Source organism: Aspergillus undulatus (assembly GCF_047715775.1).
Source record: "Aspergillus undulatus strain CBS 261.88 unplaced genomic scaffold BDV17scaffold_1, whole genome shotgun sequence".
NCBI lineage: Eukaryota > Fungi > Ascomycota > Eurotiomycetes > Eurotiales > Aspergillaceae > Aspergillus > Aspergillus undulatus.
Genome location: NW_027396605.1, coordinates 1311974 through 1328771, shown reverse-complemented (window position 1 = coordinate 1328771; position 16798 = coordinate 1311974). Strand labels below are relative to the sequence as shown.

Below are 16798 nucleotides of genomic sequence, written 5' to 3'. Positions count from 1 at the left end.
CGCGTGAGAATCATACCGACGTCAGCAGCCCTGGTCGATGGTTTGTACCTGCCAGAAACGGAGGCGATGTTCGAGCTTCCGGCCAGAGCGCTTATCACCAGGAGAAGCACAAATTGCTGTCCATCGTCTTGGAACCCAAGATTTGGCGACTCGGACAAATTCACAGGCAGCAGGGATTTGCTGTGTTGTGCAGTTGTTGGGACCTCGGCCCAACAGAATTACTATGCAGCGGCTCCACAACGAAAATCGCAGCGAGTTATATCATCATCATTAGTCTCTTGGAACTTGCATAGCTTTTTCGTCGTCGTGTTTAAATTGATTCTAGGCTTCAGTCGCCCGCGAGGTGAAGTTTTGCGCCGGACCCCTGATTCTTCGCTTGTGCCTGTTTGTTCCTTATCTCTTCAGAACTTTTCCGAAAAAACAATTCTTCCATCTCTACTCACCTCTTAAACACCACAATTGCAAGCGCAATGTACGATCTTGCCCTGGATACAGGGTCAGGCCCTGCCATTGTGCGGTTTGCTCTGCCGCCAGCCTCATTGCTCAAATTTCCCCCAGACGAGCTTCCGGTCACTGTTCCTGCTCCGCAGCTCGACGAGCCCACATGGTACCAACCATTCAACATACCTCCCGGTCTGTACAACCAGCTCCTCGATGTTCGCGTGCCCATCACAATTGCTAGCGTCTATGCCGTCACCGTCGTCATTATCAACCGCATCAACAAGAGCCGCGGATACAAGCCCTACGGCTTTAGTCAAACGAAAGCGTTCAAGACCTTCGTTATCCTGCACAATGTTTTCCTCGCCTTCTACTCCGCATGGACTTTCGCCGGAATGGTACGCGCATTCCGCACCACTTGGCCTTCGTGGGAGGAAAATGGCCTCTTGGGTGTCGTTGATGCGTTGTGCAAGTGCAACGGACCCCGGGGATACGGAAATGCGGCTACTTATAACAGCACGGTGAACCAATGGTCAATTAACAACCCAGAGTACAAGTTAGGCGAAGGTGGTGTTCCAGACCCGACGGATGTCGGTCGCTTGTGGAACGGAGGCTTGGCCTTTCTGGGCTGGATTTTCTACCTCTCGAAGTTCTATGAGGTACTCGATACAGTGATCATCCTTGCTAAAGGCAAGAAGAGTTCGACTCTGCAGACCTACCACCATGCCGGTGCTATGATGTGCATGTGGGCTGGCATTCGCTACGTTGCGCCTCCTATTTGGATCTTTACTCTCGTCAACTCTGCGATTCACGCGATGATGGTATAGCCGCCCTTTCTTCATTCCTAGAACTGATTGTACTAACCGGAAATAGTACACCTACTACACTATCACTGCCTTCCGTATCCGCGTACCCACCATCGTCAAGCGCTCCCTGACCAGCATGCAAATCACCCAATTCATTCTCGGATCGACAATGGCCGCATCCTACTTGTTTGTCTACTACTCTCTTCCACCAGTTCGCCTCGCACCCGCTGCCTATGCTAGTGCAGGAGCCGCAGCTGCCTCCGGGTTGTCCTGGGTAAAGCAGTTTGCCTTCCGTGCAGCAGGTGCTGAAGGCATTGCCGAGAACGTGGGCCACCCTGGTAACAACGAGAGTCCTCAAGAGATCGTGCAGCCCGGGCCCCTACTTTCATGCATGGACACTTCCGGGCAAGGATTCGCTATCTGGTTGAACGTTGCTTACCTCCTGCCTCTGACTTATCTCTTCGCCCGCTTCTTTGTTCGCTCTTACCTGTACCGCAAGGAACCTGGTACTCAGCCTACGCAACTTCACGCTGCCGAAAAAGCTGGTTTGGACGCGCTGAAGGGAGTGAGCCGTGAGATTCAGAAGGCAGCCGAGCTGAGCGGCGAGACCAGCGAGACAACCGAGGACGAGGCTGCTGCCAAATCACGTGCGAACCGCAGGCTCCAGGACAACGCCGAGAACTCACCTATCCGAACCCGCTCAGGTGCTGCCAAGAAGGCGCGCGCAACTGAGGAGCAGGGCTTTTCCGCCGTCCCCGCCAGTAAAGCAGCCAAGAAAGCCAGCAAAGAAGAAGTACAAGCGCCTGGCAGTAACGCCGAGGTCAAGACATCTAACCCCTTTGGAGTCTTGAACAACTCTGCGTAATCGATCTATCTGGTTAGTCATGATTTGTGGACACCAGACAATCGCTTCACAATCGAAGCGGCCTGGTAGATTGCGAATTCGGACTAGCATGCCTCCATCCACTTTATTCATACCCCCGGCTTGACCCCCAATGGCAGCCATCTCAACACCTTTCCACATCTGATCCTCCTACGAGCTCAGCTATGAGAGAGTACGTTGTGAGACCCTCAGGGGTCGAATTGGACTCCCACCGGCCCGTCACACAGGCGTGCAAGGCCTCTCAGCAGCATGACTTAACGCGTCCCGTTACCATGCCTTTCTTCTGATACTGTATAAAAGCGAGTCGGTTATTCTTTCACGGTTTCTGGACTGTACATATTTGCGCGGAGTTCTGAAAGCCAGGTCTGGGTTTGCCATTTGAGCTCCGTCCTGGCGGCTCACTTGTTGTTATTGTTTTCAGAGGATACAAAGGACGTAACTATTTATTCTTAATAGAGCAGGCGGGAATCCTGGAACAGATCCTAGTCATGAGAATATTCATTACCCTGCTTGAACATATGGAGTTTGCTTGTCAGCCGTAGCTGTGGACGAAGAGTTTCTAGACTGCAATGAGCCCAAGAAATCTTCCGATTACTGCCATAGTACTACACACAGAAAGTACAAATAGAGAAGTACTGCATACATACATCTACCCACTGAAACTCCATTGCGTACTTCCTTCCAAGAGTGATCTCTTAAGAGAAGACCCCCTCATCTCCGCTTCTCCCCATCGGACATTCTCCCAATCTAACAGCGATTTTAAGCCGGGTCTAACGTCGGCCAACGGGTGAAATCAGCCCGACCTGCCAGGTGAATGGAGGAATATCTATGGGTCTCCACATCTATGATGTGATCACCATAAACTCGGCCACAGCGCGATGACTTGATTCTCTCCGCATCCCCACTTGGCCTCTTGGAACTGACGACTGCCTCTGTATTTCATAATACGAAGTGGCTTGGTCTGCCCGGACTCAGAGACCCTCAACCCGCTTCATTAAACAGTCAAGTATAAATTCAAGCGCCGGTGCCCGATTCCAGGAAGATGTTGCTCACGGTCAACCGTCCATTCACTGTCGCCCAAATTCCCAATTATGGCGCGACTATTTCGGCTGCTTCTCTTTTGGCTGGGAAGCCTTCAAGTTTTGACAGCTGCTCAGAACAACTCTCAATCCGAATGGCCTGTTCATGACAATGGATTGAGCACGGTCGTGCAATGGGACCATTACAGCTTCTACGTCCACGGCCAACGGTTCTTCCTGTTCTCAGGTGAATTCCACTACTGGCGTATCCCGGTTCCGGCACTATGGCGGGATGTCCTGGAAAAGGTGAAGGCGCTGGGCTTTACTGGTTTCGCGTTCTACTCTAGCTGGGCTTATCATGCGCCCAACAACCAGACTGTCGACTTTACCACGGGTGCCCGTGACATTACACCTATCTATGACCTGGCGAAGGAACTTGGAATGTATATAATCGTGCGACCGGGGCCTTACGTCAATGCAGAAGCTAGTGCTGGCGGTTACCCGCTCTGGCTTACAACAGGCGCATATGGCTCAACACGGAATGACGACCCCAGATATACGGAGGCGTGGGAACCATACTTTGCTGAAGTGTCCGAGATCACGAGCAGATACCAGGTCACTGATGGTCACTATACGCTTCTATACCAGATTGAGAACGAATACGGGCAGCAATGGATTGGGGATCCGGTCGACAGGGACCTCAACGAGACGGCAGCCGCTTACATGGAGTTGCTCCAGGCCTCGGCTCTTGCCAACGGTATCACCGTGCCTTTGAGCGCCAATGATCCCAATATGAGAACGAAGTCCTGGGGCAATGACTGGTCGGATGCCGACGGGAATGTCGATGTAGTTGGCTTGGATTCGTACCCTTCTGTGAGTGTCTCTGGTCTACATCTGGTCTCGACTAATGGAATCAGTGTTGGAGCTGCGATGTCACTGTATGCACAGGAACAAACGGAGAATATGTGCCGTATCAAGTGCTTCAATACTACGACTATTTCCAAGAAGTCCAGCCGTCCATGCCGTTCTTCATGCCCGAATTCCAAGGTGGCTCCTACAACCCGTGGGACGGTCCCGAAGGCGGCTGCCCCGAGGATACCGGTGCCGACTTCGCCAATCTATTCTACAGGTGGAACATTGCTCAGCGATCTACTGCGATTAGTCTGTACATGGTCTTCGGTGGAACAAACTGGGGAGGGATTGCAGCACCAGTTACTGCAACCAGCTACGACTACTCTGCCCCTATCTCCGAAGATCGATCAATTGGATCCAAATATTATGAGACAAAATTGCTGGCCTTGTTCACGCGAGCCGCGAGGGATCTAACCGTGACGGATCGCCTCGGAAACGGGACGCAATATACAACTAATGAGGCTGTCAGTGCTACCGAGCTACGGAATCCGGAGAACAACGCTGCCTTCTATGTGCTCCACCATGAGGACACTACTGTTGGAACAGACGAATCGTTCAGATTACACGTGAACACATCTCAGGGTGCCCTTACCATCCCAAGACACGGCGGTTTCATCAGGCTCAACGGACATCAGTCCAAGATTATCGTGACCGATTTCAATGTTGGATCTGAGACGCTCTTATACTCCACAGCAGAGGTCTTGACATACGAGATCTTCGACGGAAAGCCGACTCTCGTGCTCTGGGTTCCCACAGGCGAATCCGGCGAATTCGCCATCAAGGGCGCAAAGTCAGGATCTTCCACGTCTCCAGTGCGATTCCACCCCAGTAATGGAACATTGGCAGTTGGGTTCAATCAGACACAAGGCATCAACGTCGTGGAGCTAGACAATGGCGTACGAGTACTTCTGCTTGACAGACAGGCGGCGTATACATTCTGGGCTCCCACATTGACAGATGATCCCCTTGTTCCTGAGTCCGAAAGTGGTGAGTCCCGGCAATTCGGTTGATCTTGGCCGGGCTTTATTAACTGTCCAGCAGTTTTCGTTAGCGGCCCCTATCTCGTCCGACACGCCGATCTATCGGGCTCCACGTTAGCCCTACGTGGCGACGCCGAGGGTGAAACAACGCTGGAGGTCTTTGCTTCGCAGGAAGTAGAAAAGGTTACCTGGAACGGAGAGGACCTGACTGTATCCAAGACGTCCTACGGCAGCCTCAAAGCTGAGCTCGCTGCCCCTCCTACTATTGAACTTCCGCCTCTCAGCGGGTGGAAGTCCAGCGACAGTTTGCCAGAGCGGTTCCCGGACTATGACGACTCGGGCAAGGCTTGGGTTGGTAGGTTTCCTTAATTAGAATCATTAGGAAGAACGGCGTTGTTCACCAGATACAGAGGCGAATCACTTGACCACTCCGAACCCTCATAAGCCGGCTACGGTTCCCGTCCTCTATGCCAACGAATACGGTACATCTTCCGACACCGTCCCTTTTGACAAGAGAAGCAGACTAATCAATACCAGGATTTCACAATGGCGTGCGTCTATGGCGCGGATACTTCGACAGTTCCGCCTCTGGCGTCTTCCTCAACGTCCAAGGTGGCTACGCATTGTACGCATCCTCAATCTTGCCCTAATCCAATCTCAAACCCAGATTGACATATTTTGAAATCTCAGTGGCTGGTCTGCCTGGCTAAATGGCCATTTCCTTGGCTCCCACCTCGGCAATGCCTCAATCGACCAAGCAAACGCGACCCTCACCTTCCCATCAAACACCTTAAACGAAGACGGCACACCGAACGTCCTCTTAATTGTTCACGACGACACAGGCCACGACCAAACGACCGGCGTCCTCAACCCTAGGGGAATCACCGAGGCCCGTCTCCTCTCCGCAGAGAATGATGATGGAAACTCCACGGCACCAGAATTCACACACTGGCGCGTCGCTGGCGGTGCAGGCGGGGAATCGGACCTCGACCCTGTGCGAGGCGTATATAACGAAGACGGCCTTTATGCTGAGCGCGTCGGGTGGCACCTTCCGGGATTCGACGATAGTGAGTTGGATGTCTCGGAAGCCGAGACCTCGCTCTCCTTCACCGGCGCAACGGTGAAATTCTTTCGCACTGTTATCCCGGCCCTCGATATCCCCTCGGGCGTCGACGTTTCTATCTCTTTTGTCTTCTCGTCTTCGTCTTCAAACACCACTATCACTACCACGAAGGGAACAGATTCCTCCGGCGAAGGAAACACAGCCGCCTTCCGCGCCCAACTCTTCGTCAACGGCTACCAGTACGGCCGATACAACCCCTCCGTCGGAAACCAAATCGTGTACCCCGTTCCTCCGGGGATCCTGGATTACACCGGGGAGAACACGATCGGAGTAGCGGTTTGGGCGCAGACGGAGGCAGGTGCGTACCTTGAGCTGGATTGGCGGGTGGATTATGTGCTGGGAAGCTCGCTTGATGTTAGGAATTTGGATGTGGAGGGGTTGAGGCCTGGTTGGGATGAGGGGAGGAAGGAGTTTGCGTAGGCTTTGTTTTTATCAGCTACCTCTCAGTAAAGAAGACGGGGTGTTCTGCCTAGACGAGGATATTTCACGGGGCAATGTAGGGAAGGCGCGCTGGAAGATTCCACAAAAGGAAGGAACAACCAGTCCATAGCACCTTCCATGTAGATAGCAAGTTGGTTTAGGAAGGAAAGAGCATAATAAGCCCACTTTTGGGAAGGAGCGACTGCCCCCGTGCCCATTGCACCTTTCTCGCGCTTGTTTTTGTCCCATCCCTATACCTGCCTTCAACTGTACAAGGCCAAGGACGATCTAACAGTGCTAGTCATTTCTTCATCTCATGTATTTCTATCATATGTCATAAATGAATAACCCTAGATTCAAGACCTAATTGCCCAGACAGACTTCAAACCAAAAACCTAAACCCTCTAGCCGAGGCCTGCCCCGGCACACCACCGGTAATCCCCTCCCCACGATCAAGCCTCTTGTTCAACCTAACGAGAATAACCCTAAGCACCGTCGTCGAAATAATCGCCACAAAGCCGTCGCGCAATTCACGCTCATAGCAGTAACAAACCTCGGCTTGTCGCTATCGGGGTACATATAACTCGCATAGATACTGCTCGCATTACTCACGCAGTTAATCCCCGCAAGCGCCGCAGCACGCTTACTCGCTGGCCTGGGCAGTGTATTTGAGATCCAGCCGAGGGCGACGACGTAGCCCGTGTAGAGCGAGGGAACCATGAGCATCATGGAGAGGTAGCGTGGGCCGACGGAGGTGGTTGTTGCGGCGATGATGAATGCTGCGACGGCGATATAGAGGAGTGCTGCGATGTGAAAGTAGCGCTCGCCTGTTGGGTCTGCGTGTCAGGCTTTCGCGAATGCGGTGATTACATCGAGGACGTAGGGTGGTGCGGTGAGGAGGAGGGTTTCAATGTTGCCGTAGTTGAGGGTTTCGACGACGGTGGGGAAGAAGTTTGTTACGGAGGCGGAGGAGACGATGCAGAGGATGAGAAGCACCTATAGTAGAATTTATTAGTTAGCGGACTTCTGTGTTTGTTACGCAACTGAGTGGGGGTGTACCAGTATCCAGGTCTTGATGTCGCTGAAGGCGAGCATGTCTCCGTGGAGGAAGGACTGCTGCTCGCTGTCGACCCAGTCGTCTTCGCCAATATCCTCTTCTAGCCGCCATGCAGCTAACTGCTTTTCCTCTTCTGAGAGCCAGCCGGTGGTACGTGGGAAGTTGGGCAAAATGAAGATAGCGCATATGGCGATAAAAATTGTTACAGCGCCTAAAAAGTCAGGACTTGACTAATGTGGCTGAAGCGTGAATCAGTATCTTACCAGGCACCAAGCTCCAACTTGCCGTCCATATTTCCAGTAATGCCGGCTGCGATCAAGCCAGAGAAAGCGCCTGAAATCAGAGAGCCGGATTAGAGTTCGGCCGTACGGAAACCGAGTTCCTCCCTCGTATACCAAGCACTAAGGAAAGTAAAGACATCCAGGCTATGGCAAATATCAATTAGACGTCTGGGGCCAAGAGACCTGAAGCTAGGGTTCGGAAAACATACGAATTAGGCCGCCTCAACAAAAAACAAAACCAAGGAAGAAACAGATGATAACAAGAGCGGCATAGTTCTGAGCTGCAGCTGTGCACGTGGAGATGATGTCCCAAAGAATCATGGAGCAGGGGAGGTAGATAGCAGGCTTTCCGAACTTGTTTAACATCAAGTTGGAGGGGACTAATTCCATTAGTACCAGCAGCCGAGCTTAGTCCACGGGGGCGTACTTTGCATTGGGAGGTATCCCACAAACAGAATACTGACGCAGGTTTGATACTGCATTCCTACCAATCCGAGGTCTTTCTCCAATCCAGCAAGTCGAGCGGCAGCCTAAAGTCCATGAACAGGACATTCTCAGCCGTTCAAGATCAGAATGTCACTCACAATGTTGTTCCGGTCCAGGTAATTGAGGATGTACATGATGATAATTGGCAACAGTCGAATGTCAGTCTTGCGGATGAGAGCTCTTTCTGCCCGTTCACGTTCCTCTGGAGACAATCCCGCCACATAGGCAGGCGCTTCCTTCCTCGGGTTGGGTCTGTTGGCATTGGCGACCTTCTGGACGACCTCTACATTCTCGGCATGGCCTTTGTGGATATCTCCCTCAGCTCGGGCGATTGAATCCCGTGTGAACATGGTGCCGTAATTAATGCAAGACGGCTGGATGGCGTCCAGGGACGACAGGGGGGCAAAGGGAAGCGTAGAAAAGATCATAAAGGATAGAGGGGGCAACGGAAAGGAAATATGGGACCTCATATTGTGCAGAGACCCGATAACCCAGGGTATCCCCGTCGTCCATGAATTTTGTTCTCGGGGTATAAAGTGACTCGGAAGCGTTTTGCTGCACTGTTGCAGTAAACCTTCAACCTGGAGGAATGAAGGCCGAGAGGAGTGCGCTCAGTGCTGCCGATAGAAGGGGCACGGAGGAAGTCCTGCCAATAGCAGAGTCGGGTGCGGGGACATCGGTCTGGGGTCTAGAGGGGAGCGGTTCCACTTCGCACGGGGTTGGTTGTGGAGAGGAAGAGGAAGCCTGGAGGGCGTGGCGGACTCTGGGAAGATTACTGAGGAGGGAATGGAAGGAGAGGCGGAGGGGTGAGGAAAGAAGGGGGTAGACCCGTGATCAGTCAACGGAAGTGACGAAAGCCGTCATTCAAACTGTAGGTCAACATTCAACAATCATGAACTGGATACAGGCACATTCCAAGATAACGTCCATCCAAACAAGCTTCCAGGAAGATGCTTCGCTCGATCTCCAGCCGACTCATTGCATTTAACCGAGTTCGTCCCGGGCGATCTGCACTCACATTCCACCAGCAGCGTGGCATCTCGGTCTTACCCCGACAGCGCTGCTCATATGCCAGCTCTCTCCCCTCATTCCTCCGGCGCTGGTAGTATTTGCCCAGGGAAGTCCGATTGAATCTGCTCCAACACCACCAAGTCGCATCTTCTCCGAGACAGCTGTTGTTACATTTAGCCTATGCCTTGATCGTACGCTCCTACGGGCCTATGGAGTTGTATAGCAGTCAAAGGTCGTGAGACGCGGAAATAGAGATGAATTGGTCCTTATGCCATCCAACCAGATACAGTATCACAACAGCTATGAGCGAAACAAAAGAGAGCGTGTGCATGAGAAGCGACAAAACGTGGATACAGGTTCAATGCCAAAATAACAGATAATGAAAACAAAAAGCAAGCCCTGAATATGCTGCAAGAAGACCACGGTCAATGACAGATGCTTCAAACTGCTCGAGATATGCCAGTGCATCGATTTCCAGAACGCGAACACACGATGAAAAAGTGGCCACTGCGAGTTTGATGGCGACGAGAGAAAGAAAATGAAATATGTGGTAATGATCAATGGGACTGCCGAGTTCCACGCTTGCCAAAGACGAAAGATTAAAATAAAGACTGCGTGAAGCGAACATAGTGTCGGGAAAGAAGAGAAGTTGGAAATTCCATAAACGTGACTGGATCTGGGGGACAGGATAAGAGAAGAATAGATCAATGCCCAAAATCCTGAGCGCAAGGTAGATCAATGCGTACAATGCGTACGACCGGAAGAGGTCGAGGTCAGAGCGTCTCCAACGATCGACCGCTTCGTTTTCTTTTTTTTTTTCTGTCCGCTGCTGGATCCGCATAAGGCCGGGCTGCATGCTTGAAGAAAACACTCTTTCCACCCCTGGGATCAGAAGAGATTGCTGTCACCGTAACACCAGAGCATGTATTAGGGACCAAGGAGGCCAAACATCGTGATTCGCAAATGGGGAGAGGTCGTTTGATGCCAGATGACCGAGGCGGGTCAAGACACCAAGCTGAGACAGACCGCACAACCAAAACGATTTGCTCTAGAGATAAACCAGGTCTACAAGACGCCAACTGTGGTACCACACCCTTCATCATAGATCCATCGCCGTCCGAGGTTAAATGGCACACGAGAAACGAAGAGAAAATGAGAACGCCGTTTTGCAATGCTGCATTCAGAGAAAGTGCGTGTAGATTTTCGAGGTTTCGTGAACTTCCATCTCCTAGACTCGCGAGTAAGCGGTGAAATCACAAACTTCCATGCACAGGTTAAAACTTACCATCTTGAAGTTATTGATCTCCTCCTTAATCTGCTGGGCAAGAAGAGGAGTGAGTCGGTTGCATGTCGCGATATCTCCGCGTCGGTCATATTCTCCGCTGGGCCACGTCTCATGGAATTGAATCCGAGGACTGAAAAGGAGACTCTTGGAAGCAGTTCCTGGTCCCAAAGATGCATTCTTTGCGTCAGGTAGGTCATCCGAGCTGGCGATTCTCACCGTGTCGGGACGTCGAATCCCGGTTCGAGGTTGATCCTCGGGGGTGCTGGGCGCACTGGATTGTGGTGAATCAGTGCCATTTTCAGTTGGCGCGCCGAGTTTGGCCGCTGTGGATAAAGCAATATCAGAGTTAGTTTCTATAGAACGAAATTAGTAATTTGCTTTGTAAAGGGTAGATGAAATCTTACTCTTAAGAATACCCTTTCTGACGGCTGCGAGGACCTCTGCACGCTCTCTATCCCCACCAACAATGCTTTTACGCGATTGCACGGTATCTGCCAGGTCTTCGTCCTGGTTAGAAGTGGGATCAACGGCAAGCTCCATCTTGGGGAATACGGTTCCGCCATGGGGGAGGTCTTGCGGGTCTGCATTCGCTGCGACGCTTTTCCGGTCTGCCTCGATATTCACAACCGACACCTGGGGCGCCATCGGCTCCGCCGTCATGTCTTCACCCGGAGCGGTCAATGCTGACTTTGGCCGGAATAAGCCAACAAGGGACCGAGTAGATCGCTTCATCCCCTTGCCCATTTTCCGCAGCATGATCGACGCGGAGGAGGCGGTGGAGGAGATGGACAAGTTATCGGTAGAGCTGTTGAAGAAGCGGCCTTGGTGATGAGAGTATATGCTTTCACCCAACCCGCTGGCTTCCTGCTGTTCAGCTATGGCAGCCTGCTCAGCGCCCAACTCTTCCTTGAGGAGATCCCTGCGAGACTTGTCCACCGATAGTCCATCTTTGCGATGGCCGGTCTGCGATGCTTTGAGAAGTTCAGATGCACTTCCAAATGAAAAAGCTCTTCGCAGCCGTGATTTTCCAGGTTTATGTGTATCGTTCTTCGAGAGTTCTGCGAGACGCTGTGTAGCAGGACTGGCCAGCTTGGGCGGTTCCCGCTGGGTTGGTTGTGAGGTTTCGGGCAAAGTAGGGTCTGCCGAAACAGGTTGGGATAATGGCGATGGTTTTGTCATGCGTTTCGTTTCTTCCGGTTTCGTTGCGGACTTCGAATCAGGCTTTGGCGATGAAGCGTTAGGGTCAGCCACCTAGTAGAAGATTAGTATCGAATGCAATGGGTACAAACACATGCAAATACTTACAGATGATGTGGATGAACGAGCAGAATGAATACTTCCCGAAACATCCCTATTTGACTGTGCCGACCTTGGCCTCTCCTGGTCAAAGTAGTCTTGGCCTTTCGGCATCGGAATGGGAGACGCCACAGGCAACTTGAGCTCAAGATTGATGAGACCAGTGTTGTCAATGTTTCCCCAGCTTCTTCGTCGATACCTCTTGGCCAGTTCCGGCTGTGGCTTCTCCGACCGTGAGATATCATCTGCACTCGGGGCCCGAGTGTGACCGAGATGTGACTTGTTGTCGGGGACCAGGTTCCTGACCCCTGGTGTTCCAGGCGACGTCGTTTGCTGCGAAGCTTCATCCATTATTGGAGGAGACGTGCGTGCCGGTGGAACTCCAGTGGGTACCTCTAAGCGACGATTGCCACGACGATATCGATCGGGTGAAGGGCGGGACACAGTAGGCGAGGACATGTTCATGAAAGCGGGTGTAGGAGAAGGAAGGTTGGCGGTAGACAGGGGGCGGATGGAATGATCACTGTGAAGTTGTCGAGAAGGAATAGCAGAGTCGTCTTTGGATATGTATGACTGGACGGAAGAATTGGAGGATGAAGTAGATACAGAACCAGCTGCAGTATGGTTGACAGGGCGTGAATTGACTCCAGCGAGAGCAGCATTCGCGGGGAGTTGGGGTGCGGAAGGGGCAGAGGATGTTCGATTATCAGGTCTCAAACTAGGAGACCATGACTGACGGTTCTGCATGTTGGGTGAATTGGAGAGGTTGGGGGTGCTCGTGAAAGCGTAGGGGGCCACAACCTGATGGCCCGACCTATAGCCCCCCGTATTGCCCGTCGTGTTGTATGTGTTCCAAGACATGGCGGAATTTCGAGAGTTCGATTGCTGTAGAGACTGGGAGGCTGTGAAAGCACCCGAGGAGGAAGAGGGGCGAGTTTGGAGCACCGGGACCGCGCTGCTTTGCTGAGGAATCGTCTGTACCAAAGCTGCCATGTTGTTCTCCTCCACTAATCGGAGAGTGGTCGAAGTCGGACGCGTTCTAAACGACGTCTTCCGAGAAAGGTTCCGTCCCGTGAATCAGGCGAATGAAACCTTTCAGCGTTCAATGATGTATAGTGGTCGCGAGGAACTCGAGCGAGGAGATGGTAGGGGGGAACAGGGGGGAAAATCTGTACCACGTATTCGTCAGTTAGTATTGTACGACCAAAGCAACCGAGTTCGAAGATTGGATGAAGACCTCACAAGTGAAGGTTTATTCTGAGGAATGAGAGCGCTGTAGCAGGGGCAAATTTGTTCGCAATGAGGTAGCCGTACCTGATCTAAGAAATGCCTGTATCTCAATTATAATGGTACAAACGACTAGGAAAAGCGCTCAGATGGATGCAGAGAAGCGAATGCTGTCGACAGAAAGAGAAGAGGAATAAAAGGCTCGGATCGAATGAGGACCGAAGAGGGAGGAGCCAGCGATGAGGTACGATGTAAGGAACACAAGGGTCAAGGGCGGCGGATGCTGTCTAGAGCGGTCGAGCCATAGGTAAAGGAACAAGAAACAAGAAAGAAGAAAGAAGAGAAGAGAAACAGAAAATGAAGATGACAACGAACAGAGAGCCGGGGAGGTAAGAGAGACGAGAAACGAAAGGAAACGGTGACCAGATCCGTAGGAAGACACGGGTCTTCTGAATCAAGCAGAAGACGCGCCTTTCCGGGGGACTGGAGAGAATGGAGGGGGAGGGTGGGTAAAGGGGAGGAAAATCACGAAAGGTGGGAAGACGAACTTGAGGAGGAAGAAGGAAGAGGAGGAGGGAGATAACGGGATTGAGGAGGAGGATTGGGAATTTGATGGGATGAGCTGCTCTCACTAGGGGGAGGGACAGGGAGAGCGAAGCCGACTGACAGGCGGAGACAGACGGGCGGGATTTTCCACGGCGGTTTGGACGCGAAAAGGGACAACGCCTCACAGCAAGCCCTGGCTCTTTGTCTGCGGTTGTTTTTGCGGTCGGCGACGCCTGGAGAACTTGTTTATGCCATTCGGTCTGTCCTACTTGCTTGCTTGCTGGGATTGCCTACTGTTTGCGATAGTGTACTGATCACTAGTGATGGAAGGGGGGAGGGAAGGTTTCTGGGTGCTGCAAGATGGAACGCCCACGAGGGGGAGGAAGATCGATTAGCGGCTTGAGAAGCACTTATGAAGTGACGGCTATTCTAGATGGCGATTACTCTCCGTGCAGCTGCAAGTCATACCAGAACCAGCTGAGTTGTCAGGAGTTGAGACTACTTGGTGGATGATCGGAATGTCGCTATATGACAGCAGTTTCATTCATAGTATCGCTATCATGGCATTATGCTCAGATCCATCGTCCTATCGCCAGCATACTCGGAGCACGGTACAGAGTCGTAGATAGTCTGTAGATTAATATTAATTCTCCTGAATCCGCGCCAACCAACCAGCGTTATCAAGAGCTCGAAAGGGGTAAGACATGGCTCTGGGGCTGTACGGTAACTTCGGCTTTCATCGTCATGCTCGAGTTTCCAGAGTTCGTTCATTGCTGGGAAGGACTGGCTTCGCCGGTCAATGGTTCAGGGCCGCTAGTTCATAGATCGATCTTGATGAAACCCAGATGACAGCTGCTTCTACAAGAAGACCACAGTGAATCTCAAGTCACTGCTTATGTTTGATATGTCAATACATTCTTCTTCGATCCATCGCCACTCCGTTAGAAGTTGGATTGCAAGGCCCATTTTCTGTGGGGAATCTCGAGTATCAAGGCTGTAACGGTATTAACGATGATCAGAGCCAGCCAATCGCACGGCCAGCAGTCGCCTCCTTTTCGATTTTCCTCTCGGTCCCCTCTATCCACCCTAAATACGGAAAAAGAGCGGGGGCAAAAATGTCCCAAGCTTGCGAGAACGTGCTCGACGCTTGGAAGGGCGGATGCTGGCAGGCAGGAGGGTTCTCACCCGGTCATCCCTGCCAGCAATCTCGGTTCGCGGCTAACCAGGGCGCCGTCGTTGTCGCAAACCATGACTTCAGCCGAGGCGTCAGCTAGGAATTTGGGACGTTTCTGAAGAAAGCGCTCGCTTAACAAACTCGAGGCTCATGAACGGAAGCTCGGAGAGAGAACCATCTGGAGAGCGCCGGGCGACTCGGATGAGCTCGTCAGCCGCCATGTCGCCAACAGCCCAGACCTCAAAGTCTGGAACGCTAAACAAGTATCCAAGAGCTGTGTGGACTCCAGTTGATAGGAGACTGCGTGTTTTCCGATTCCCAGCAAGAGGAAACTGACGCCGAGACACCTTGTGTAAGAAATTCACGGAGAAGACTACGAGATCAGACCGAAGATCATGCCCCCCTGATCTGCCTATTCTAGATTCAAGCGACTGCCCATGACTCGGTCCAGACTCAGTGCGACGACAAGATTTCAAGAGACCATCCTTGCTATCATTCTTCCTCTTCAGTCCTCTTGACCTCCGGCTTAACGAACTTGTGCTATAAATCGACCAAGCCAATAATCGCGCCTTAGGGCCGACAAGTTCGTGGGTACAGCTCTGACCAAAATCTCACCAGAACCTGGAACCCCTGGATATTTCCCGCAGCTCAGTTCCATGGATCTAGCCGTTCCACGATGGGGACTTAATCAATCAGATCTCCCGCAGTTTGTGTTCCAGAGAAACAACTCGGTGGGGATGGATCTCTTGTTACAGATTGCTACATGTCCACCCGGCTGTGTAGCTGTACTGTTTTCTTGTCTGGAGTAGTAGTAGTCCAGCAGCACGGAGCATGATTCCGACATCACTGGCCAAGGGCCGCGATACAATGAGGGGTCCAGGTGCCGAGTGACGTTGTAAACAATAACTGTCAGCCAAGTATCAGCATTGACTCACTCCATGCGCTGCACTCTGGCAATATTATGCGAGATCGAGAGGAATAAAAAAACGTGGCTCAATAGAACCGCTCACCGAGTCAAGAACGTGGCTACAGTCAGCCAGCCAACGGAGGAAAACCTGCCTCCGACCGAGTGGTGATTGAACAATCCAGATGTTCTTCAGCGTTCTTCAGCGGACCCGAAGAGCAGTACATGGCGAGACTGCAGAACTGACAGGCCCTTGGGCCTTGTCGAGCCGTGGGATGGGGGCTCATCTTGATACTGTGGGTTAAAATATAAGGTTCCCGTTGCAGACTCCAGCCTTTTTTGTATGCGGCATTAAGGTGTGGAGAAATATATCTTGGAATCTGCGCAGTTCATTCGGCTGATCTGACGTTCTCTCGTTTTAGAGTGCGAGATCTAGCAATCCTTGCTCCAGATTAACATCATTACACCGTCAAATTCTGATTTCACCAGGTACAGTTTGTCGTAACTGCTACACCACATCAACCGAATAATACCATACATACTCCTCAGACCTCAACACTCCAGTCCGCCGAATCCAAGCGGCCACCAGAGCCAGCACTAGCGCATGCAGATCCATGTAAGGAGTTCCCGCGTGATCGACAAGGCAACGTCGCCGTTTCAGCACTGGATTTTCAATTTCCGCGTCATCGTGCAGCTGTGGGTATTTGCATCAGGAGCCCAGAATCCCGAGATACACCGTCTCTACTCTCTATCTAAAGACTATGGGACAAGATAACGAGTTGGACCCTCACCCATCATACGGTGTTCAGCTTCAACCTGACAGTGGACAGATATCTGCGCAACGGTTTGTATGCTCTGCGTTGATTCAATTCTTCAGCGGCAATAATTAATAGTACTTTATACCCTCTCATGTGGCCCGCGGCCCGAGTCATCAAGTTCTATGCGCAGAA

At 51.9% G+C, this 16798-nt stretch overlaps 4 protein-coding genes across 4 annotated transcripts; 2 read left to right on the top strand and 2 right to left on the bottom strand.

The window, feature by feature from the left end:
• Positions 1-372: 372 nt before the first annotated feature.
• On the top strand, positions 373-2620 carry BDV17DRAFT_10027 (elongation of very long chain fatty acids protein). The gene is made up of 2 exons (XM_073753667.1): positions 373-1259; positions 1312-2620. The coding sequence occupies exons 1-2, from the start codon at positions 471-473 to the stop codon at positions 2107-2109; spliced, it is 1587 nt and encodes a 528-aa protein (XP_073621395.1). The 5' UTR covers positions 373-470; the 3' UTR covers positions 2110-2620.
• Positions 2621-3106: 486 nt separating this feature from the next.
• BDV17DRAFT_10020 (glycoside hydrolase family 35 protein) lies at positions 3107-6863 on the top strand. The gene is made up of 6 exons (XM_073753666.1): positions 3107-4019; positions 4064-5045; positions 5100-5393; positions 5449-5520; positions 5576-5663; positions 5729-6863. The coding sequence occupies exons 1-6, from the start codon at positions 3219-3221 to the stop codon at positions 6579-6581; spliced, it is 3090 nt and encodes a 1029-aa protein (XP_073621394.1). The 5' UTR covers positions 3107-3218; the 3' UTR covers positions 6582-6863.
• A 183-nt stretch (positions 6864-7046) lies between these two features.
• Positions 7047-8755, bottom strand: BDV17DRAFT_278722 (putative MFS transporter; the record flags this gene model as incomplete). Its single annotated transcript, XM_073759582.1, has 7 exons — positions 7047-7403; positions 7452-7577; positions 7641-7863; positions 7902-7971; positions 8159-8299; positions 8347-8449; positions 8504-8755. 7 exons carry the CDS (start codon positions 8753-8755, stop codon positions 7047-7049), a joined length of 1272 nt encoding a protein of 423 aa, XP_073621393.1.
• A 1841-nt stretch (positions 8756-10596) lies between these two features.
• Positions 10597-12990, bottom strand: BDV17DRAFT_278721 (uncharacterized protein; the record flags this gene model as incomplete). Its single annotated transcript, XM_073759581.1, has 4 exons — positions 10597-10644; positions 10702-11054; positions 11106-11952; positions 12007-12990. 4 exons carry the CDS (start codon positions 12988-12990, stop codon positions 10597-10599), a joined length of 2232 nt encoding a protein of 743 aa, XP_073621392.1.
• Between the last annotated feature and the right edge of the window lie 3808 nt (positions 12991-16798).

Excerpts from the sequence above, each read along its gene's own strand:
- BDV17DRAFT_10027 (XM_073753667.1), top strand. The coding sequence starts at position 471 with ATGTACGATCTTGCCCTGGATACAGGGTCAGGCCCTGCCATTGTGCGG. Across the intron at positions 1,260-1,311 it reads CTGCGATTCACGCGATGATG|TACACCTACTACACTATCAC; the intron begins GTATAGCCGCCC and ends AACCGGAAATAG.
- BDV17DRAFT_10020 (XM_073753666.1), top strand. The coding sequence starts at position 3,219 with ATGGCGCGACTATTTCGGCTGCTTCTCTTTTGGCTGGGAAGCCTTCAA. Across the intron at positions 5,046-5,099 it reads TGTTCCTGAGTCCGAAAGTG|TTTTCGTTAGCGGCCCCTAT; the intron begins GTGAGTCCCGGC and ends ACTGTCCAGCAG. Across the intron at positions 5,521-5,575 it reads CCTCTATGCCAACGAATACG|GATTTCACAATGGCGTGCGT; the intron begins GTACATCTTCCG and ends AATCAATACCAG.